The sequence below is a fragment of the Empidonax traillii genome, unplaced genomic scaffold, assembly GCF_003031625.1.
Source record: "Empidonax traillii isolate 1590-97213 ecotype Southwest subspecies unplaced genomic scaffold, ASM303162v1 scaffold99:size1466351, whole genome shotgun sequence".
In the NCBI taxonomy this organism is placed as follows: domain Eukaryota; kingdom Metazoa; phylum Chordata; class Aves; order Passeriformes; family Tyrannidae; genus Empidonax; species Empidonax traillii.
Window position 1 is genome coordinate 1,183,016 of NW_020955292.1, and position 24,197 is coordinate 1,207,212.

The 24,197-nt window shown below is 44.6% G+C and overlaps 2 protein-coding genes across 4 annotated transcripts in view; one reads left to right on the forward strand and one right to left on the reverse strand.

The window, feature by feature from the left end:
* PISD (phosphatidylserine decarboxylase) overlaps positions 1–8,936 on the reverse strand; it is a 24,474-nt gene extending 15,538 nt beyond the window's left edge. The window contains exons 1-3 of one of the 2 annotated variants that reach the window (XM_027882000.1): positions 8,885–8,936; positions 5,978–6,072; positions 1,896–2,071 (exon numbers count right to left, since the gene is read on the reverse strand). In XM_027882000.1, the coding sequence (XP_027737801.1) occupies positions 1,896–2,071; positions 5,978–6,072; positions 8,885–8,901 (288 nt within the window). In that variant the 5' untranslated portion in view covers positions 8,902–8,936. Of the gene's footprint in view, positions 1–1,895; positions 2,072–5,977; positions 6,073–8,884 lie in introns of those variants that run through there. The other variant, XM_027881998.1, reaches the window with a different exon arrangement.
* On the forward strand, positions 5,135–23,823 carry LOC114056642 (melanotransferrin-like). Of its 2 annotated transcripts, XM_027881995.1 has the most exons (19): positions 5,135–5,211; positions 8,560–8,636; positions 11,699–11,836; positions 12,402–12,565; positions 13,666–13,765; positions 14,765–14,941; positions 15,430–15,592; positions 15,687–15,751; positions 16,426–16,583; positions 17,596–17,782; positions 17,949–18,097; positions 18,325–18,415; positions 18,706–18,774; positions 19,028–19,210; positions 19,493–19,649; positions 20,357–20,439; positions 21,563–21,747; positions 22,125–22,311; positions 23,063–23,823. In XM_027881995.1, the coding sequence occupies exons 3-19, from the start codon at positions 11,785–11,787 to the stop codon at positions 23,110–23,112; spliced, it is 2,220 nt and encodes a 739-aa protein (XP_027737796.1). In that variant the 5' UTR covers positions 5,135–5,211; positions 8,560–8,636; positions 11,699–11,784; the 3' UTR covers positions 23,113–23,823. The 2 variants fall into 2 exon arrangements, with proteins under 2 accessions (XP_027737796.1, XP_027737797.1); XM_027881996.1 differs by lacking the exons at positions 5,135–5,211; positions 8,560–8,636 and adding an exon at positions 8,985–9,090.
* Positions 23,824–24,197: the final 374 nt, after the last annotated feature.

Below are 24,197 nucleotides of genomic sequence, written 5' to 3' on the forward strand. Positions count from 1 at the left end.
TCAGATTCATTTTCCCCCCATTCTTTTGTACATCTCAAGCAAAACAAAGCCCTCCAGGAGTGTAACTCCCTTTGTAATTCAATCAAAAGCCACGCACAGCTCTGTGAGGATCCCAACACTTTATCTCTGCAGCAGGAAGAGCTTCCCTGCCTGCACAGCAGGGTGAGGATTACCCATTTCATCCCTGTCTTCTGCTCAGAAGCAGAGGATCTGCCTTACACACAGAGCTGGCAGGTGGGAGATGGTCCTTATTCCCACAGGAACACCAGACTGGCACTGTGGAATCAGAACTTGAGTGGCAGGCTCGGCAGGGAGGGCACGAGCAGCAGCTTCTTGTTCTGCATTACTCTTTCACAGCCCATTCAATCACACTTGGTCTCTTTTTGCCTTTGCAAAGGCTTATTCTGCCCTAAAAACACGACAACACCCCTCTGCCACATTCCTAAGTGTGCCTCCAGTGATGCAACAACTCAGAAGAATGGAAATTGATAGGTCAGCAAAAAGGACACTCCACTCTCCCATATAAAGGAACAATGCAGCTCTTATTTTTCTTGAATCCTTCATTGTTTGGAGTATTTCTAACAACATCCGAACAGTTTCTCTTTTTCCTCCTAACTGTCAAGCTTCCTTTCCCTCCTACAGAAGCATTCAACAGAACTGAAGCACATCGGGAAGGACTGGGACATCTTGTTAGTGCCTCCTACTGGGATCTGCTGCATTTGGGGCCCTGCCTATCAGTTTGAAACTCTGTTTGATTCCCCACTCTAAAAACCAAATCCTTTAGAGCTGTTCCATCAAAAGCAGTACTCACAGCTTCACCAAATAACAACAAACCAGCATATCAGTAATGAAAAAAAGCAAATTTAATGAGAGAACTAATTTCCAACCTAAAAGTATGAACAATAACAAAAGAATATTTGTTTTTGAGTGTCAAAATTGGACTGACATTGCCTCGTTACATGAATACTCCATGGACACTTACCAGTTCCTTTTTAATCAGAACCTGTTTGAAACAAGCATCAGCAGAAAAAGAATATACGAATATACAGAGGAGAGACTTACAGACAGATTTCTCAGGAGCTATCACAGCCTGAGCTGCTGGCATCTGCACTGTCTGGGCCATATCTGATTTGGGTCTCTAATGAAATGAATTTAGAGATTCCAGTCCAGTCCCCCCCAGGCACGTGGCCAACTCACTCACACAGGCAGTGTGCTCAGGAATGCAAAGAAATGGGATGCTAAAGGTCACACCAAGGCATCTCCTTACAGTCCTAGAATTTTTAACTCCTTCCCTTCAGAAATGGCACTGCAACAGGCACTCACCTGGCTGTTTGGAAGAACATCATATATATTTTAAACACTTTAAACTTGTGGAAGAAAACCACAAACACAACTCTTAACATGGAGTTGTAAATTAATACTTCAGAGGTGATACAACAGTCAGAGGAAGTCATGAAGTATTTCTTACTGCAATGCTGCAGTGGGTATTTGACCTGGGAATCTGATACACACACTGCAATCCCACAGTAATTTCTAAACTCCTTGGAATCCAGAAGGAGAAGGCAAAAATCCCTCAGGATCAGCAGAAGGCACTACAGACCCAGGTGTTACCTATGGAAAATGGTCTTGCTGTACATTCATCATGGAAACAGGTAGATTTTTATTAACCAGGCATTAATTCCATCTCCTTGTAAAGTATATATTGTGTCAGCCACAGTAAAAGATGGAGGAGTCACTGGCAGTTCCTAATGTATCACCACTTCAGCCAAAAGGGGTTCTTTAAGTGACAGAAACTTTAGTTCCACGAGGCATTGGCAGTAGAGGACGAACTCAACATTCCCCTGTTGGAATGGAAGCCAAGGAGCTTTGCATCAAAACTGCCCCAAGTTTCTTACCTCCCAGTCACTTGCAAGCCTCACAGGCACCTCTATGCCCCTCTTCTCCAGCTGTTCCACCTTGTAATCCTCATATTTTCTGTATCCTGCATATCCTCCACCTGTAGCTACCAGGACGTGGAAGGGGCGCAGGCGGAACACTTGTCCCAGCGGAGCAGTGTGGAGCTTCCTCCTGCCTGCAACACAAACACAGACCTCAGGAGAGAACAGCTACCCAGTAAACACAAAGCAGTTCTGTGCAGTGAGGGCTGTGAGCTCAGGGGATGAAAATGAGCTCAGGAAAGAACTCTGGGACACAGAAGGGATGTTACTGCAGCTTAGCAAGTTACTGAAACCCAGCTGACCAACACTAAGGGGTCATCAGTGGCTTTAACCTCATCCCCCACCCCACATGCTTCCAACATTCTTCTCCCCAAAATATATAACATGCACTCCCTGAAAGCCCCAGGGAGAAATACATAAAACAAGTGTCTGACAGCACCATCCTACTTTCCAACCGTGAGAATGTTGGTATTATGCAGAATAATCAGTTGCTGGGGAACAGGCTGTATTAATGTGAAGTACTTGGTGCTTCTGAGTCATTAAAGCTTCCATTCCAGTCAGATCCCCAGAATTCCAGCTAACTGGAAGAAGGAAGGAAATGATGACCTGCTTTAGTAAGGTGTCAGTTTTCCTGGTAAGCAGGGAAACAGTCCCATTCCTGCTGTAATACAGGTCACCACGGGAAAAAAAAATAAAAAAGACACGTAGTATTATGTCTGTTTTCCACAGAGTAACTCCCAAGCTCCTCCTGCATCACACCAGTCTCCAGTCACTGAGGAACAAGAGCACTGAGCCACAGCCCAAGCACAGGGCCTGCACAACCAGGGGAGTGCTTCCCTTCCAAAGCAGAGAAAACCAACCTGTTCAGGGCTAAATCAGCATTGGAATGTGCTGCTCCAACCTGTCTAACAGTCAGTCCCAACTTCTCAGCAGTGAGTACAAGTCATTACCTGACAGAAAAGGCCCAGAGGAACCGATTCTGATCCTGACTGGAGTCATTTCCACAACAATCATGAACAGGGTGAGCCAGAATCAAACCCTAAATCTTCCTCCAGCGAAGTCAGGCTTAGGGTTTGACTATGAAAGGCTGCATTAACAACAAAAAGAATTCACTAAACACCACCTCCATTTCTAGGCACGCACAGGGACAAAGCACAATTGTTTTGCAGTCTGGGAAGCTTTAGTTCCAAGTAGTAGCTTTGATTAGAAGCATTCAGCCATGATGCTGCAAAAAGATGGCCAATAAAAGTAATTCTTGTTCACATTTTGTTTTAACAAAGTAATATTTTTGGATAATTTCTTTCCTACATCTGTGATTTAAAACACCGCTTAAATTATGTGTCCTAAAATACAACATAATACAAAATCAGCTCTGTTCTTACTTAGAAAAAAGAATCTAAAACCCAAACTCAGTAAACAAACAAGACAACAACTACAGTTACAGTAAAGATTCTAAAAATTATTCTTTCCTAAGGAACAATGCTCAGTAAAGGAGAGGGATCATTCAGGACAGCTAAACGTTTATGAAGACAGACTTATTTGAGTTTACAGACTCTACAACCTTTCAACTTTGCATCAGTGTTTCAACAGAAATGTCTGTACACAGTCCAACCACACTCCTGAGCCCTAAAGCCTTTAACTCCCTTCCACCACATCCCTGGTTCTGAGTTAGCAAAGCTGCTCAGCTGTTTCAGCAGAGCTCAGCAAATTCCCAAACCAAACCCCCTCAGGGGGAACGGCTCTTGGGTTTGAATCCAGGGAAGTTTCTGCCCCAAGAGCCTCTTGACTGCACCGATGTGAAGTTTCTCTGCCTGTGCTGGAGACCAAACCATTTGTGTTCCACGAGCCACGGCAAACACAACTTTATCTCCTGATAAATGAGGAGTGGACTTTTCCCCATCTCCCTGTTAATGAAACAGCACCTCTGTGACTGTTCGATTCACAGGCATCCAGCACTCTGCTGCTTGTGCCCCAACAAAACAAAATTCCACACCTTTCAGACATGAATGAATTTCACACAAGTTTAGAAATTCTGAGGCAAAGCCACTGGTAACTGATTCTGAAACAAATTCCTGTTCAGGCAGCTGGCCCTGCTCAGGTGGCAGCTGAACATCGTGCTGATGCTGCTGCAGCTCCCTGGGAAGCAGCACGAGAGTGTGTGGAAAACTCATGTCTTGGCACATAAACCACTAGAAACAAGTCCGGGACAAGAGGGAAAAGGTGCAGGACTGTTGATGTGCTAGTAACATTTTTAGATACTACCCTAAATCTGAATCCCTGACAGATAATCTGTTTCAGAATTCTCTCAGGCATCAAGTATAGTCAGCAAAGAGAATGAAAAGAAAATAACCAGTTCCTGCTCTGGAACAGGTGAAAAAGACACATTCCCTCAGAAACATCGAAAAAAGCAGGATGAAAAAGCAAAGTGCAGAAGGCAGATGTGCTCTGGTTTCTGCAGTCAGAAGTGCTGCTTCATTACTCTGACCTAATTAAGAATTCTTTCTAGGAAAGGACACACACACTTGGAGGAGGCTGTTACAAGGGGCAGAGAGAAAACTAAGGAGTTATCTTTTCTTTCTAATGACATCACGTGCAAGTCATCTAGATTTACATGCAAATCAGTCTGAAATCGCAATGAATTAGAAAATGACTGGCTAAAAGTTTGATTTGTTCAAAACTCAAAGCTAGCTTGGACTAGAACGACCTTTTCTTCCACGTGATGAACAACTTTGCACGATGTGTCTCAGCTTCCCAGGTTTCTTCTGCAATGACTATCTTGGATTTCTAGACAACAAAGAGCTGCTGTTTCTATTCATCTGTGTAAGCATCTTTTTCAATAATGAAATATCCATATATGACATGCCAGACAGATTTGGACAGGCAAGTTAACAAAAAAAATGGATATAGAAAGTGGGATCAATAGCTCAGCTGGCAAGGAAACAAACACTGAAGACCCTATGCAGTTATGATATTAATATATGACAATGCATATACTACAAGTTCACAAACAAATATTTCTTAAAAACAAATAATATCTGCTCTTCCAGCATTACCCAGCCAGAGGAACTCTGAGTGCAAGTACTATTTTAACCAACTCTTAAGCATTTCACGTAAACCTACTCTGATTTCCTGATTTATTAAAATTACAAGTACAGATTGAAATATAAAATGATATTTATAAGCTTTCTTTCTTACAGGCCTGATAAACTGATGAAGTCAGAATTCCTCAGGCTTTTTGAGGTGAACAGCTGGTAGGAGCTGCACTACAAAGCAGGTAAAACAGCTGAATATTCTAAATATGAGTATGTTGCTTTCTGTTATGCATTACATAGAGAGTTTGGTGATGCCCTTCTCGGTGTCACCTCATGTCTATCATTATTCCCTTGGCTTGTGTACTGAGAACAGAAATCATTTCAGCTGGCAGGTTCTTTATTCAGGACTGTGCTACTACAAAGACCTCTCAGCCAACATCCACAGACTCTTCCAGGTCCCCTCCATGATCTTGTCCAACAAAACAAGGACCCAGGCACCCCTGGCCTGCTCCCTGTGAGTTCATTAAAGCAGGAGGTTTTAAATATAAAAACATTTTCCTAACATGAATCACTCTGGTAAGCTATATTGTGTCTTTAAAAAAGGAATTTCTGAACTGTAGACGCCTCAGAAAACCAACTAATGTGCAGAAATTAAGAAAAATAAAACTATGGGTAATGGGTTTTAATTTGCTATAAAGGGATCATCTTCACTAGGAAAAAAAAAGAGATGTTTTGAAAAGCTTAAAAGCAATTAATAACAGCTCATAATGAAACTTATGAAAGAAGTAAATACACTTCTTTTACCATCTGGAGAACATAACACCAGAGGAGTAAAACACAATTTGCAAGCTTGTATCTGTGGAAATGCCATAAGCTGTTCTCTGGTGCTGCACTCCCACTTCTGCTTTTATTTCAAGAAATTCATATTGCCCACTGTGAGACCATAATTTGCTTAAGCTGGAGTAACCCTGAATTTAAAAGCCCTGGTAGGCACAAGCCATCACTTACCACTGAAAAATGTCCTGGAAGGAGGCCTCTTCCCCAGGACCCCAGCTCTGACACACAGGTTCTTCTGGACCAGGAGGGCACAGCTCCACACCAAACTGCAAACAACAAACAGCAAGAGCTGCTTAAGCACAGATATTCAATAATGCAAATGTCAGCAGCTCAGGGCAGTGACAATCTCACAGTCAGAAGCTCCTGACATAACATGCACTGCCATCCCAAGGTAATGTTTATGAGGGGCAGATGCTGATCAAAACAAACCCTGCTTGCAAATGGAGTGGTAAATTTTATAATGATTGTTTAGCACTTGGGATTATTCCATCTCCACCGGGGTGCTACTCAAGTGTGTCATTTGGAACCTCCTATAACAAACAGCAACTATCTAAAGAGACATGATTTGGTTCAGGTACCTTTTTCCTCACCATCCTGGGGGGGGGGGAAGGAATACCTGGAAAAGCTGTATATTTTATGAAGCAGTAATGGTATTTGCTAGACCAATGGTGTAGCTGGAAAAGTAAAAAGGCTGCCAGGTACAGCAGCTCTTCTTAAGAATTTGCCTTACCCTTCTGTTTGCAGTGAGAGTGGTTCTGCCCCTCTGAAAACACAGAAAATACACTTGGAACTGCCCACCATAGGGAAAAGGTTAAACCAGGACTTTTCTTATGTTTAATATTATATATTTCTTTTCATGTTTCTAATAAATCTGAAAAGGAGCCATCCAGTTGTACAAGAACTGCTCAAAGCCTGTAAATAAGCAGGTTTAAACAAGTACTAGACTGTGGCCTGGCAAGAGCCCATCCTGCTGTCAGGCAGGATCACAGAGGGGAGAGGGGCAGCATTCCCACACCAACAGGCTCAAGTCCTTGGGAATAACCAGGCCTGGCAGGTCTTTGGGCAACCCACTTGTTCCTGAGATGCAATAGCACAGCTGGGATGTCTTCATTTGGCCCTCTGGCCTTTCATCTGCTCCTGATCAGATATACACTGAGAGTTACTTCATTAGCTTACAAGCTATTGCATCATTTGGGGCCATTCAATCCCAGGAAGTGATTATAAAGAATTTCAACAATTAACTTCAGGTATCTACTGAGTTACAAACAGACATGATCCCTTTATTTTGAAGACGATTCTACAAATAGCAGATTTCTTGTCTAGAATTCACATAATGGTACTACAGACACTTGCTAACAGTGATTTACCATTAACCAAGGACAAAGAGCTGCAGTGTTCACCTGTCCCATGGCAATGGGGTGGAACAGCTCACTCTACCTTCATGGTAACCCAAATGTGACAGGACAAACCCTCCCCAAACCCCAGATTCCTGTCAGCAGGTGCTAAACGTGCCACAGTGCTACATCATCTCCCAGGATAATATTTCCTTGGCAAGGCAGGGAGTCCCCAGTGCTGCAGAACCTGTATGTTTTACAGAGCAACACGTCATTTGTCACGAACAACGAGGTCAGCTGACACTGCTGGGTCACACACCAGACCTACACCAATCTGGGCTATTACAAGGCCTGTTTTACAACATATTAAACCACCGGGGGTAAAAGGAGCACTTGCTCATCAGCAAGCTGGAAGCCTGTGGGCTACTTTGAAGGCAGTCAAACACTGAAGTAATCCAGGTAGCATTAGACTTCAATTTACCAGAAAAGTTTTCAAACCCTAAAAAGTAATGGAGGCAAAAATATTCAAACCTAGCTACAGCCCAAGGCATTAGTATTCAAGACATTTATTAGCCTTCATACATGACAGCCTATAAAAAATGCACAGCCAGAACAGATGAGCTGTCTTGGCTCCACAGGAGCCTCAGGAGCTGTTCCTGCTGCCGGGGCAGGGCAGGGCATTCCGGGACGTGGCACTTCCTCAGCTGGATCAGCACTGAGCAAGGGCACAACACCTCCCCGCAGACCCTTAGCTCTTACCCACATTGTTTCTAGCGCCCAACACGGGAAAATCAGTGTCCTCCTTACACTGAAATCTGTCGAAAATTAGGTAAAGATGACAAGACTAAATAGCCTCACCTTCCCTGCTCCTGACAGCCTGACCTTGGTGGGTACAAGTGTCTGGGCGAGTGCTGACCTCCCGCCTCTGCCACCCGACTGGAGGCTGTCGGAGCGGGGACTGCCAGGGAATTCCACGTTAATTCAGCTCCTCGGTGACTTCAGTCTCTGGACAAGAGACAACCCTCGGCTGCCGGCACCGAGCCGGAGGTGACAGCGCTCTGTGCACGAGGGGTTTGCTCCAGGTTCTCAGAGAGAAGGTGGAGTAAGGGGGCTGTGCGTTCTAAGAACACAGAACTGTGGCCTAGAAACGCTATTCTTTAATCAGTTTAGTTGTTATAAAAAGCACAACCTGTAAGAGGATATCTCCTGCAAAGGGCTGCCGGTGCCCGGCCAGGTCCTTCTCAGAGCCATCCTACCCCGGGATTGCATAACCCGAGGGGCTGCAACTGCCCCCCATCGACCCATTCCTACTCAACACTTACACACTGACACCTACAGACTGGGAAACTGAGTTAAAATTATCAAAGGCCACACGCTTCTCTTTCTTAAAATACGTAAACCCCTTATCTTCCCTTCCAGCCCGGGGCACGAGCACAAGGCTCCTCGCACATGCCAGGGACGGGGCCGAGGCAGCGGAGACAGCGGCGTTCGCCGCGGTAGGGAAACGTCAGCGGGAGAGGAGGGAGAGGAAGGAGAGGAGGGAGAGGAAGGAGAGGAGGGAGAGGAGGGAGAGGAGGGGGCAGCTGCGGTCCCCGGCCGGGGGGAGGCCGGCCAAGCGCCCCAGCTGCTCCTCACGCCCCCCGCTCGCGAGGTGCCGGCTGTCACACAGGGCTGCCGGCCCCGGACAGCGACAATGACAGTGACAATGACAGCACCAGCCCCGACCCCCCTGCCATGCCCGTACCTGCTCCGCGCCGCCATCTTCCCGCACCGCCTGTGCCGCGGCCCGCGCGGGAGGGCGGGGCCGGGGCGGGGCCGGCGCTCTGAGGGGAGCCCGAGGGAGAGCCCGAGGGAGAGCTGGGGTGGGAGGGATTCCCTGGAATTCCCCGAGGGAGTACGGCGTGCAGAGATGGGGTCTTTCCTCAGGGGAGAAGCGGAATGGGGGCACGGGTGCGACGCTGTTCGCCAAAGGGGGTTTGGTGTGGGATGAGGGCTGTTCTCGGGGGCTGCGGGGAAGGGGCCGTCGCTGAGGCGATGTGGGGAACAGGGCCGGCCCTGAGGGGACGTGGTGTGGGGACATTTCCCGGGGGATTAGTGTGAGGACAGCATGGTGGTCCCTGAGGGGCTGTGGAGTGGGGATCAGGCTGCTCCGCAAAGGGGTTGTGGCCAAAGGGAGAGAGGGTTGGAGAAGGGGCCGCTGCTGGGGAGTTGTGGGTGAGGTAGGAAGGGTTCCCTTCTCAGCGCTGCTGTGGAGGGGCAGCTGAGTTCTTGACCGCAGGTGTGGGAGCACCAGGGGTGTCAGGGCAGGAATTTTAGGGAGAGGACACTCTGCATGGGACAGACACAGTGCTGTTCCTCCAAGTGAGATGTCTGGCAGGGTAGTGCAGTAACATCTGTTCCTACTCCGGTGTCCCTTGCCTGGATCCCGGCAGCACAGAGTGAATTTTACAGAGATTATGTGCTTTTCCACACTCTTAGATGCATACCTAGATAGATACATAGATGCTACGTTACTGGGAAGTAGCTAATTACCTTTCTCCCACGGTGGCAGGGGGGGTAGTTTCACAGGGTGAATCAGCAGGAAAAGAATTCCAAAGTCCTGTGTTTCTGCATCCTCAGAGCTTTAGGACATGGTCCTCAGGCAATCCTGATTAATTTAAATTGTGATTGATGTTTATTTGTTTTCCTAACCAGGCCTGAATGAGGTCTACAACACCTTCATGTCATTCTGCATTTTTCACATAACTCAAGCAGCAGCATAGTATCTGTAAAAATATCTTAGACATGTGCAGGAAAGCCTTTAAACATTAAATATGTAAAATTTGAGCAGAAATCCAGATGCAGCCCTCATGTAACATTCATGCTATTAACTGACTGAACTGTTGGGATCCTGTACATAATGGTAGGATTGTCAGGAAGTAAAACTTCAAAAAAGGTGGGGTTTGACAGTGTGGGGTGCTTTGGTACAAGCCTTGCAAGAGCCATTAGCTTTGATGTCTAACAGCTGGTGGGCCTGACAGACAAGTTTCCCCAGAATTGACTCAGAAGTGATTCAGAGGTTAAATGTAACACACTTGTTTATAGTATATAATATAGTATATAATAATTGTCACAGGCTGAAGTGATTAATGACCTGTCCTAATCTAATCTTCCTCCTTGGAATTCAAAGTAAATATGTGGACATTTAACTTTTTTCAAAATTACTTTTATCATGTGTTTTGTTTTTACGCTTATGGGGGATTTTTAATATCTGGTAAGATTATAAAGCCTGCACTCGCTGACGGATAAAACACACTCCCCTCAGGGTGCTGAGCTGTGCTGGGCTGTGCAGGTGAGCCAAGTCACAGGGGATTTCAGAGCACAGCTGTTCTCGTAGCAAAGGAGAGAATGGAGATCTTGGAGCTTCAGAACTTTTGCTCAGGGAGTGCAGGAAGGAATGAGAAAAGCCTGAGGATGGACGGGGCTTGGAGCAACCTGGTCTAGTGGAAGGTGTCCCTGCCCAGGGAAGGCGGTGAAACCAGATAAGCTTTGAAGTCCCTTCCAATCCAAATCATCCTGTGATTCTGTAACTTGTGTGATCAGATCAGTTAACACCCCAACAAATGTTGCAGATCTGGAGAGGGAACCTGTGAAACTCAGAGATCAGCAATATGTGAGTGTGAAGGAAGCAAGTGATGAATGATGACTGGGAATCAAGAGGGAAGGGAACATAAGGCAGCAAAAGAAATCTGGGAAAAGTATCTGCAAAAACAGATGAAGCAGAAAAGGTACTGAGGAAATCTGTAAGATGAAGAAGGAAAAGAAAGTTAGGAGAAAGGCTTTCTTCCTCCAAGACTCTTGGAATAGTTAATTATCTCTTGAACAGGAAAGATGAAGCCATATGAGCAATAATTTATGCATCATCAGATCAGTATGCCTGTATATATAAAATATATATGTAATACACATAGCATATATGTACAATGTGTTGTGTGTTTTCCCTCTGCCATAGAATTAATGATGTTGATGGCTGCTGTAAAGTAATTAAGAGGTAATAATACTCCAGGCTAAGTGTTAGAAAACAGGGAAATAAGGCAGTTTGGATGACATTGCTGTGCTGGAATGGAATGAAGAGGATCAAGACAGTCAGCAGTGTCACAGCTCTGTTCTGATTTTGTGGGAAGGCATAGGATTACTTTCTGTTAAAAATTACTCAGTAGATAAACCATTATCAGGTGAAAAAAATAAAGTAAGAAAGACCCTTCAGTGTTCTGCAGAGAGATAATAGTAGTTTGGACAATTCGCTGAGCTTTAGGCATCTTTGTTGTAAGATAGATTCAAGTCCTACCCATTTTGAAAAAGCAGAAGCACAATTTATTTCTGAAGCAGAGGATTACATCTCTTCCTGTGTCTGATCAAAACAAAGCAGCAAACGCACAGATTTTTTCCATCTGCAGATAGCAACAGGACACTGTCCCTTTCTCCTTTGCATACAAGGATCTACCATCCCCTGACTGTTTGTTTTCTTAGATCTTGCTTTATCCTTGTTGATGCCTAAAACCCCTTTGTTATCTTCCAGAAGCTGTGGTCACCACTGTGGAATTCGTGGTATGAGAAGGCAGAGAGTCAGGGTAGAGAGAAGATCCTTGCTGAACTGCTGTAACCATGAGGACAGTGATTTTAATTGTCCTGATCATCTTCTCATCGCTGTCTTCAGGTAAGGCTGATGCAGAGAGGGAGAAAGGTGACCTCTGGAGGGGGGTGACCTTCAAATTCGTGTGTACTTTGGTTTTGTTTTCTTCTCTGCAAAGAAGTTGCAGCCTGAGCTGTGCCTGTGGTTTCCATTTGCCTGTATTTTCCCTGTATTTTTTGATCATCAGCAGATGGTGACACTGTTAGTTTGGAAGCTGCTTGATACACTCAGTGTATCCTTAGTGATTCAGGGAAGGTTTGCTTCCTTTGACTAGATGGGATCTGAGTGCTCATTAACGCTGTCAAAATGTGTCAGGGAACTTCAAGCAGTTCCCCTCTAAATCCACAACAGTTTCTCCTTGGAATTGTGCTGAATTAACATCAAAACAAGTGGAGTACTAATGTCTGATGCTATGCTGAAACATCTGGAAATGACAATGTAGAGCTGTTGTGGTGTTTGCTGGGCACTCACTCCTGGCTTTCATTACATGGCTAAAGATTCTCTCGAGTTACAGTAACTGCAAGGTCTTAAACTGAAGGGTTTTTTTGTGAAATCCTACAAATGTTGACTTTTTTTTTTGATGCTCCAGGAAAGAAATTCCGCTGGTGCACCCTGTCTGACCTGGAGCAGAGGAAATGTGCCGAGCTGGCTAAGGCGCTCTCGGCTGTGCTGCCCCTTGCCACTGCCACTGCCTTTGCCAGGGTCTCTTGCATCAGAGCCCACAACACCTATGACTGCATCGATAAAATCAGGGTGAGTTCACAGGGACTTTTTTTAAAAGTTGATTTTGAGACCAAATCCTCTTTTAACAAAGTAACTGGCAAACAGAATCTCTGGGAGAATAAAATGATACCGAAAAGACAGAGCTGCATGTATGACAAAGTGCGTGGTCCCTTGAGAGGCAAGAGTTAAATCCCATGAGCATCCCACTAAAAGTACTATTTTATCCCAGCTAATGCCCTTGCAATCTCTAAGAAAGATAGAAAGCTGCTTGGAAATAAATGGATAAACTCAAACTATTAAAGTAGAACTTGCTCAGAGCATTTCCCTTGTTTGTGTGTTCTGGTCCTACTCTGGCTCTAATTAATATTTCATCTTCCCTTTCTTCCATACTATTTTTAGCCCCTCATCAGTCCTTTCTGAAGTAATGAGCAAAGTCTTTTTCATTTAAAAAATTTTAATTTTGAATAAAATTACACATCAGACCTTTTGTAAGTGTAATCTCTTGTGATTGAGCAGTCCTGAAATGGAGTTTTCATAATGGTAAATGCTTTGACAAAAATCATTAACAGAAAAGGAAGATAAGCATTTTCTGTAGAATAATTTCATTAACATTTATATTCAGTCCTGGTTGCCTTCAAAAAATGGAGTCCAAATCTGACCTGGAAAATACAACAAAGAAAACCTTTCTTGTTGGTTCAGGGAATAGTTTATTTTGTGTTGTCATTCAGTCCTGCAGCCATTTTAAATAAAATTCAGTTCAGCTTCCTGGGTTAGGGAAAGATTATACCCAGGAGAACTCTGAGCAGGATTTGGGGTCTTGGGGAGCAGTAGGAGGAAACAAAAGTTGCCTTTTTCTTCACTTGACATCAGAATTGTATTTTTGGAATGGAAGACCCAGAGAAGAAGGGAGAAAGGATGTTAGTGGAAAAGAACTGGTATTTTTTGAAGGTAACTCAGCCTTCACTGCTAACATTTCACTATGCTTTGTAGCAGGGGTTCAATTAAAAACAAAACAAATGCTTGTAAAAATCCCTGGTTCCTGCTTCTCAAGCAAAAAAATGTGGTCTTGAAGCTTCTGTTTGTTCTCTTGTAAACACAGTTGTTTTGAGGGTTTTGCTGTTGTTTTTAAGGCAAATAAAGCAGATGCTGCCTCCTTGGATGCTGGAGATGTTTACTCTGCTGTAAAACTTTATGGTTTGGCAGTGGTGGCAAAGGAGATCTATGATCAAGGTAGGCTGGCAAAGAAAAGAATAAACTGTACTTCTGATTTGGCTAAGTTACTCTTGAGTTCTTGAAAAAAAACCCTGTGTTTTTTTATTAACTTCATAGGAGTATGGAGGTGGTAAACAACTGTTTCTAAAATACTTAGTAATGATGAATAAAACCCCAGTGGTGCTTTGTACCCAACAGCCTTTCTGCCTGTGGCATTGACACTGGGACAGACTGACCGTACCCACCCCTGCCCACAGCACTGCTGGGCTGGAGCTCTGGATCCTCTAGGATTTTATTCCATCTGTGTCAGTTCTTACACCATGCTCTTTATCAGCATAACTGAACGTTCACGAGCAGTTCTTTGAGAGGTGAACTTCTCTCATGAATTAATTCTCTCCTTCTCGACCTAAAGAGACAAGAATATAGGGGGGAGAATCTTACCACGATAAGATTCCTCTTTGCTCCTGTCAGTCCTGCAGGGAATGATTCATAAGGCAAGAATAAATAAGTCTGAGCCAAAATCAAGCATACAGGAGAAAATACTTATGGGACAGGAATCTGAGAAGGAAGCCAAATTAGCAGATGGATGTAAGAAGGGATTAATAAGCAGAAGGTATGAGAACAGAGAGGAACTTTGTTTTGGCTGACACACCATGAATGGTGAATATGTTCTGAGGATAAGGAGTTCTTTCCATTACAATACCTAAAGAGTGGGATGCAAACGTTCAAAATTCCTGAGAAGCAGTTGGATTGTATGATGGATCTGCATGGGCTTGTAAGCTTTTCCCACCAGATTTTTACCTTCTTGCTTGCACATCACTTGCATCACTTTTGTGACAAGGTGCCACATTCCCAGTGTATGGTTGAGTTTCTGGCATCAGCACCTACATTTAATGTGCCCAATGTCGATTTTTCCTTGGCCATATTCACCAAAGTTGTTCAACTCCTGTGCACAAGTGGAAGCTGCAGAACAAGGATGTATTTTTTCTTTTTGTCACATATTTTGTCCTCCTGCAGGAAATTGTGTGTTTGCCGTGGCCGTGGCCAGACGAGGAACTCTGGACATCCAGCGGCTGCGAGGTGTGCGCAGCTGCCACAACGGAGCCAGGTGGACGTCGGGCTGGAATGTTCCACTTGGCTTCCTCCTTGCAAGAAATGACCTTTCCTGGGATGAGGCACAACCTCTGAGCCAAGGTGGGTGAGAGGAGCCACGGGGCTCTGCCTCAGCAGGAGTCAGTGAAATGCCAGCTGATGTGGGATGAACTGGGCTGTGTGGGCATTGAAGGGATTTGTGGATACTGGATCCTCTTGGAGTGTTTTTGATACTGACTCTTAGCTCTCTTCAGAACTTTTCCAGTGATCTCAAAGCAGCAAGAGTTGTTACCAAAACAGGAAATCTTTGTGTGCTGTATGCAGGGAACAAATCTTTGCAATATCTAACCAGCACAAAGATGATTTTAAACAAGCAAAATTTGATCACTCTCTTTACAGCAAATATTTCAGATTTGCAGTTTAGAGCAAGTAAAACTGCATTTGCAGAATTTATTTATTTGTAAAACCACCATAGTGTTAGTTATGTCCCTGATATATTTGGCCCCCTTTCCTTGTTTTTTTGTGGTTTTTTTTTCAATTTGACTCTTTTCTTTTTGTTTTGGTTTGTTTTTTTGCCCCTCCATCTGCAGCAATCAGTGAGTATTTCAATGCAAGCTGCATCCCCGGGGTTGGTGTTGCTGCTCCTCGACTCTGTGCTCTCTGCCAAGGACAAAAATCCTATGTCAGAGACAAGAACCACTTCTGTGAGACAAGCAGCAATGAACCCTTCTATGACTCTGAGGGAGCCTTCAGGTGAGCTCTGGGACACTGGGACTGTGGCAAAAAGAACTTGTAAGGGAGGAAAGGCAGGTGACATGTTAATAGGATGGCATTTGTCTTCCTGCAGGTGCCTGAAGGAGGGAGTGGCAGATGTTGCCTTTTTAGATCATCTAAGAATTATGAGGGCCACAGGTAACCCTAAAAACTCAGATTTCTTTTAATCTATGGCTGTGCTCTTTGCTGCAGAGGAGTTTGGGGATTATGCCAATCTTTATGTTGTTTCCAGTGAAAATTCAATCCCTGTGAGCAGCTCAATAGTATTTCTTGGCTTTCCACACAAGGAAACAGAAGAGGAAAGGGTAAGTGAGCAATAATTGCTCACAACAGATTCTTAAAATGGAAGCATAAAGATGTTCTTATACAGGTGATTTCTTTAGACTAAAGTCTCTGACAAAGCTGCCAGTGTTTGATTTAGATGAGTTATAAGATTCCTTTTTAAATTCAGTGTATTGAGCTGCTGGAATGTGAAGTTCCTGTATACCTGCTTTGTACTTTTAAACTCAGTGGATCTCTTTACTGATGTTTTTGAAGGTGCTTAGCAGTAGTGTCAGCAGGTAAGTATTTTTAAACAAACATAGTTACAGGGGCACAACTTAAAGGGTATTTTGAGTCACCTCTGGCTGAGATCCCTCTCTTTGTTAAGAGAAGAACAAATCAAAGACCACTTTCCCAAGTGCTCTTGGTACCCTGTTCTGCCTGCACAACCTCTGAGCAACCTCCCCTGCAATGTTCCTTACATTCCCTCTCTGTGCCTGCTGCCAAGTCAGGGTTCACTTGGCAGATTCCCGAGTGGCTGCTCCTTTCAGAGTCAGAAGAGCAGGAATATGAACTCCTGTGTCCTGATGGGAGCACAGCCCAGCTGAGCGCCTACAGCACCTGTAACCTGGGCAAGGGGCCTGGCCGGGCCATCGTCACCCGCAGCAACTTCCACAGGATCACCAACAAATTCCTCAGCATGATCCAGGTGAGTGCATATTACAAGCTGTAGATCTCCAGCTTGTGTGGTGATTACCTCCCAGTTTGCCTTTTTTCTTGAGAAGTTTGTAGTTAGTGTGAATAAAGCCCTAAAAATCGTTTGTTCTGGGGAAGGTTCCTGCACTGGCTTCTGCAAGGTTTTGCTTTTCTCTGAGGTGTTCTTCTCTAGGAGGCTGGGGGTAAATAAGTAAAGAAGGGGAAGGTGCCCTAACACCCAAACTGGAAAATGGCTGATGATGTTCACTCTGCCCTGGAACTTAAGTGTAGCTTCTATGTAGCTGAGGGAGATGTGCAGGTTCTGTCAGGGCTCACCTTTTTTTCTCTTTTTTCTTCTCAGCTTCCAAATAGTACCCGATATCTTGACATCCTGGAATCTATTTGAAGCTGAACCTGAAATGCATGCTTAAAGAATTTATGAAGCCACTCAGCCCTTAAATTAGTTCAGTAGACAGTGAATAATTCACCCCAGTGGGCTGAGCTGTGCTGTCACGCACGCTGTGGTAAGAGAGCAGTTGTACAGGATCTCTCCCTTATTGAGAGATCTTCATGTGCCTTTGCCAGGGCACTTATTAACACATCTTAGCTGTGCAGCAGAGGTCCTGCTGCATTCTCAGTGCTTTCTTCTCTCCCAGTGCCATCAGGCTGAATGGAGCTGCTTTGCAGGTGGTACTTCCCAATCAGAAAGTACAGGATACCTTTGCACCCCTTTGCTGCACAAATGCTTCTCGCTCAGTTTTGCTTCCTTGGTTGCCTTGTCAGGGTAGGAGACATTGAGCACAATCCAGTAACTTGAAATAATTAAAATAGGAAAAGAAACTTAAAAAAGGTGAACCATATAATGCTTTTAGGACTGGAACCACCTGCTCACTGCAGTAGCTGTGGGGTTTGTTGTGAGTTCTATGTTACAAAGCACTGATGGAAGGGAGGGAGGGAGGGATGAGGCTGCCTGATACTGGAATTGAGCAGATCTGTTGCAATTGAAAGTGTTGTTCTTGTGCCAGCGCCTCTTTGGGCGAAAAGGGAAGGAAAGAGCCAGATTTGAACTCTTCACTTCAGCACCCTTTGGGGGAAAGAACCTGCTGTTCCGAGATGCCACTCAGCACCTGCAGCTTCTGGAGGAGCAGCTGGAGATTGCCTATGTCCTTGGCCTGGATTATGTGGCTCTCCTCAAGGGCCTGGGCCACGAAGGTGAGAAGCCTTCTAGAGGATTGTAGCTAAGGAAAGGGAAGAAAAAGTTCTCCTTCCATGAAATTCCTCCCTGCCAGGCACAAGTGCACAGACCCAAACATCCCCTTATCAAATAACAGATTGGTGCATTGACGTGATCTCACTGTGCTCCTTCCCTCCCTCTCAGGGAGCTCTTTGGAGAACAGCGTCGTGCGCTGGTGCTGCATCAGCGACGCCGAGCTTCGCAAATGTGAGGAGTGGGCACTGAGCATCAAATCCGACCCCTTAGTCTGTGTCCAAGCAACTTCCATGACCAAATGCATTGAAATGATCAAGGTAGGACACTCCCTCTGCCTGGAGCGTGTGATAAGACTGCACAGGGTGTGTTTGTCCTGCTCTGACCTGAACTAGAGGAGAACCAACTTGTTCACCAAGCGGGTGAACAAGTGGGAATGAGACGGAGTTTGTGCAGGGGAATTTGTAAGCAGTGGAGGAGCACAGCTGCTTGGATACACAACTGATGGCAGTGCTGGTTTTGTTCTTTCCTGGAATGCTGCTGGCAGAGCAGCGAGGCGGACGCGGTGACCCTGGATGCGACACACGTCTACATCGCAGGCAGGTGTGGGCTGGTGCCTGTAGCTGCAGAGTGTTATGGTGAGTTCTCATGTGACCTTTTCAAGGAGAGAGGGAGTCAAAAAAGTGCCATTAAGAATGCAGTTACATTTCCCCAGTTTGTGATGGTTTGTGATGGGAGCAGGAATCAATATGTATGTCCAAATTCTCCCCCCAGCTCCTCCACTGCCTCTAACATCTGGTGTGTTTATCACATCCCTTCTGTAAAAGGGACAGACGTGCTGGCATGGCTGAAGAGGATCACAAGGGTTTTGTTGGTGAAAGGAATGACAGCAGTGGCAACATCCTTAATGACTGTCTCTCCTCTCCAGGGGGAGATTGTGCCCAAGCTGCCGAGAGCATGGAGAAAACAGGAAAACTAATTCACGTTAAGCACAAAGGTAACAAAATAACTTTGAGAGGGTAAAATGCTTAGATTTTCCTGAGACTGCTCTAGGGTTTATGTAAGAATGGATTTGCATGTTGGTTTGGAAAAGAATTTTCTGGCTAGGACAAGAGTTTGTGGCTAAGCAAAGAATGCAGGTCCTGTACTCCAAGTGAAGATATTGTGACAGGATGAGGGAGGGAAGAGGGAGCTGTACCGGTCTGGAATACATAATTGCCTTGGCATAACGAGTTGTCATTGTTTTGCAGCACTACCACCTGTGTTTGCTGTTGCCTTAGCTAAGAAAAGTGCCAAACAGATTAACATCCATAACCTGAAGGGAAGGAGGTCCTGCCACAGTCACCTGTACAGTCCTGCAGGATGGTTACTGCTGTCCAGGCACACAGTGGGAGCTCTGGGGAATGATACCCAGAACTGTGACATTGGCTCTGGTAAGGGCTGCTCTGGGTTATCTGTTGACTAGACCATGAAAATCTGAAGCCCTAAATCTGGCAGTAATAGAGATGGGGCCGAGAGGACTCAGCCAGCAAGTGGTTGCAGTCTCAGAGGGTGTCAAAGCAGCGTTTCCCCATATCTGACTCTGGGTGATTCCTCACACTATTTAGCCCTCTTCTTGCCAGCTATTAGGATGGAAATCCATTCCTGTCTTTTCCCATGTGTGAAGAGCATTTGGAATGCCTTGCCTTAACCTCACCTCGGTTGTATTTCCTCAGCTTACCAGAATTACTTTTGGAAGGGCTGCATGCCGGGAGCAGATGGCAACATGTGCAAGGTGTGCGTTGGGGACAGCGAGGTGGAAGGGGCCCGAGTCTCCAGCAGATGTGCTGCAGGTCACAATGAACATTACTATGGCAACATGGGAGCACTCAGGTGAGCTTTTGGTCGGCCAAAAATGCAGAGCAATAACCAGAACTGGATTATTATTTTGCTGATGGTTTCCTTGGAAAGTTTTTTTTCCCCCTTTTTGTTGAGCAACTGGCCATGTAAACTTTTGCCAGAGTGTATTTTGTTTTGGTTGCAGTTGCTATGGGATGTGCAGCTGACTGGTGATTTAAAATAGTCATGAAACCATTTCCAAAGCAAGGCAATGCTTCCAAACATGTCAGGCTTAGAGCATTGGTACTGACTCATTAAGGGGAAGGGATGAAAGATAGTTCAGAGCTCAGAGAGAAGAGGTGATGTGAGAGGAAGCAGGGTAGGATACAGGAGGGTATTAGACTGGAGATAACAAAAAAAAATAGTTGAAGACAGAAGCAGAGAAGAATATAAAAGGTGAAAGAACTCTTAGAAAAAAAATCTATAACGCATTCTCTTTCCTGCTTAGGCATGGGTGAAGGTGCACACTGTGCCACAGCTTTGGCTTGGGAGGTGTAAGGGATGAAGGAGTTGTCTTAGCTTTAAATACCTGAACACATATGAGACCTGTACTGATATCACTAACTTGTTCCACATGACAACCACGTCATTACAGATGGAAGGGATGCTTCCAGCTACTCCTCTTTAGCTTCAGCTGACTGTCCAAATGTCAGTCATCGTGTAGTGACTGTCTCTGATCACTTGATTTTTTCCTTCACTAGGTGCCTAGTTGGCAATCCCAGTGGAAGAAGCTTTGGAGATGTCGCTTTCCTGGAACACTCTAACCTGCTCCAGAACATTGAAGGTGAGATGCAGATTCTCTTTCCCTTTGAGAATCTTCCTTAGTGTCAGTGACTTCCCACAAAGTGACCATCACTTGTGAGGCTCAGCCTTTATGGGTTTAATCTGGGTCCGTGGAGTGGTGTTTGTGACCAGAAAACTGCAAGAACCTTCCTGCATGTGGGGGTTCCAGTAAAGCTCAACACTCAGGTACTGCTGGAGAGGAAAGAGGAAGAATTCCTGAGTGCAAAGAGCAGTGTGTGTGTTGGGGGATAGTCATCCTGGGAGACTGCACTAATTTGTTTTTAAATCAGCTGCCATTTTCATTCTGGAAACTAAGGGTAGTGCTGTGGGTGTTTGTGCTGGGAGATGTTCTGTGGCAACTTCCTTAGATTGTCTCACAGGCACTTATGGGATAAACAGGCCAAGCAGCTTAATAGGCAAAAGCACTGCAAATTATGTTGCCTTTCACAGTCTCTAAAATAGCAGTGTTACTACACTGTGAAATACTTAATTTCCTCTGGGAAACACTGATCTTTGCAACAGTCTAGCAATTGGATTTTGTTGATGAAAATGATTCTGGTTGCAGGAGCTTAAATCCCCTCAGTCTCTTAAATGATGTTTACTGCTCTAACAGCCCAGACATGCTTTTCACAGAGTCGAGGGGAAAGGGAATCCTCATTTGTTCAGCCTGGTGAAGCACACTGAAATTCTATTTTAGGCAATTTCAGTAACAAAAGGAGACTTTTTGAAGAGAAGAATCTCTCTGAAATCAAGTGGGGGTGTAAGGGCCTGGAAAGCCCCAGGAGTTCATGCAGCAATGAGCAGTTTGTTGGGGGAAGCAAAGGACATGCAGGCCAAAGTGCTTTGTTTCTAGAAAAAGATCTGGTCACAGATGAAGATGAGACATGATAGGCCTTGATATTCCTCTGGTTTTAGTTGGTAGGCACAGCTTAAATTCACTGCCCTGTTTCCTCAGTGCAACCACTCCCTGGGCCTTGTGTATTCCCCAGAAATGGCCCCACAGACTGTTTGGAACACACCGACTGAGCTTCTTCCTCTCCATTTTCAACATTTTCCGTGAGATTCACCCTGTCTTGTGTTTTAATTTTTCAAAAGGATTTGCTTTTACTTCATTTTCTTTTCAGATCTGGACAGCTCTGGTTGGGCCAAAGGTTACAGCGCCCTTGACTTTGAGCTGCTGTGCCCGGACGGGACCCGCGCTGCAGTCACGGAGTGGGCAGGGTGTCACCTGGGCCACATCCCCCCCAGCACTGTCATCACCCGGCCGGTCACTGTCACTAAGATCCACGACTTCCTGCTGCAATCCCAGGTAAGGCAGGGAACAGGGAAAAGCTTGGCTTGTTATCACCTGTTATGTGCAACTCCTGAAAACCCTGCCAAGATGGAAAGCTTTCTATACTACACACATAAAGTGCCTTCAGATCCAATATGAAAGAATTAGAAATGTGCAGAGGGTGTTAAGAAAATAATGATTTGGATTCTCTGAAGGGGTATTTTGGCCCCAGTTCCCATTCAGCAGTGGCCATACTTCTGTTGAAAAATAAGGCACTGCAAAACTGCATCTTCTGGTACCAGGAAGGTGCTAGGTGAATGTGGACCCTCCTTTCTGCTATATCTAAAATTGAGACTCACAAGCTTAACCTTGCTATTTCTGATCCAAGCTGTGAAACTTTCTTCCTTGGTTAGGAATCTCTGGGAAGCAAACTGGATTCTGAATTCCAGCTCTTTCAGTCCTGGAAGTACGGTGGAAGTGATCTGCTTTTCAAAGACGCTACTCAGTACCTTGTTCCTGCCAGTCACCTGAGCTATCAGGAAATCCTGGGAGATTCCTTCATCCAGCTGGCAGAGTCAGTGTTTAATTGCACACCTGCAGGTAAAATCAAGTCCTTAATTCCGAGTTAGAGAGAAATGCAGCAGGCATTTCTGTGCACAGCTATTACCCTTTTGTTTAGGCTGCATGGAAAGTATGTTCTACATAATCCTGTTAGTATTAATTTCCCAAGGAGTCCTGTGTTTGGAGCTCCTGTAGAAAACTCATATCCCAAAGCACTGAAAATGGAGCTTTGTAGAAACAGAATAACCAACACGTTGTAGAGCAAATATGAGGTTGTTGAGATAGGACTGTTTCACTCTGAATTTTTTCCCCTTTGATTCCAGGGATCAGTTCTAGGAAAAGGAAATATAACGTTCCTTTGTATATGCCAAACTTGGGGAAAAAGATAAGAAATTTTATATTTCATTCTTGAATTAAGCTCAAAATAAGTTAAATAATTTCCTTTTTAAAAAGAACCCACTATAGAAATTAAGATCAAAACCTTTATAAACTCTTCCCTTAAGGTGGCTTTTTCATTATTTTCCACTGCAAAGTGTCTGAAGTGTGAAGTGTGCATTTAGCTGTCAGCAAAGCTGGCACTGCCTATGGATCTGAAAATCTGTACTGAAGTAAATGAAAGTTACACTTCTGTGAGTCTAAGTTGTTGAACTTAGAACTGAAGTTCAAAAGGGAAATTTTACCTCTATTCTGTGGTTTTACTGAGTTATACCGTATGAATGTATATATGAAGAATGTATTACTTTGAAAGCTGATAGCAACTTGAGGTGTGTATTTTCTTGCTGGTTTGCAGGCATCCTGGACTTCTGCAAACAGGATATCTGTGCATCCTCATCCAACTGACAGAGCCAGAGGCTGTGCAAGGCACGTACATCACCCTCACTCCTGAAAACCAGGACGTGCGCAAGTCCAGCCCACCCAAAGCAATCAGCAAGGAAACAGGCATTTCTAGAGAGGGATACTGAATATCTTCTTGTCTTTTTTTTTTAAGCAGGTTTGATGTTTATGATAATGCCAAACTACCCCTGTCCTGTTTGGAGCAGGGCAGCACAGGGAACAGCCCAGCCCAGAGCACAGAATAGGATCAGCAATTCTCTGCAACCACTCTGGAGAAATCAGCATTTCTGTGGAAACAGCAGGGCCAATACCATGGGCTAAAATACAGACTGGCAGCAGTAGCACAGGTTAGTTGGTAGCATTTTGCCTTGCTTGTCTTATAAAGAGTTTCCATGCACAAACCCGACATTTTGGTAAATGCCATTGTCCTCCTGTATCTGTGAGTTTGGTTGCAGCCAGGTAGTCCTTGCAGAATGCACAAATGTGCCATAGGCTGTGCATGGAATTGCTATCAGAGCAGTGGTATTTTCTGCTTTTAGCTGGGAAAATGTATTTGCTTTTTTTAACCAAAGATTTTTACTACTAAATCAAACCAATTTTTTTTCTTACAAATAAATGTATTAAGGCATTTAAAAGCCAGCAGAACTGGATGCTTGCAGCCTTAAGGTGAAAAAAAAAAAGCAATGGATATTCATCCTTCTCACAACCTCCAACTATTACTTTACAGTTCTTTGACACTTTGAGTGTAAGATTCTGTGAAAGGTCAAAATATGACTTATCAATTAAGCAGCATAGGATTTACAGGCAGAAAGTGGCTGAACATGGTATGAAGCCTTTTGAGCAGAATGTATCATGTATTGGTTTTGCCTGTTAGTGGATGAAGATTGGGAGTGGATGGCTCTTCATGGGCAGGGCTCACTTCAGTTTGTGGGCGTTACCACCCTCTGCTCCCAGACAAGGTTAAGTTCTTAATTAACAAAATAATTTACAATCCTTCACTCAAAACTTTCCACACCTCGTGACATCTCTTGCAGTTGTATAAACCTCAGCTATTAATAAATGAGATGCAACCAGTGCAGACAATAAAGCCA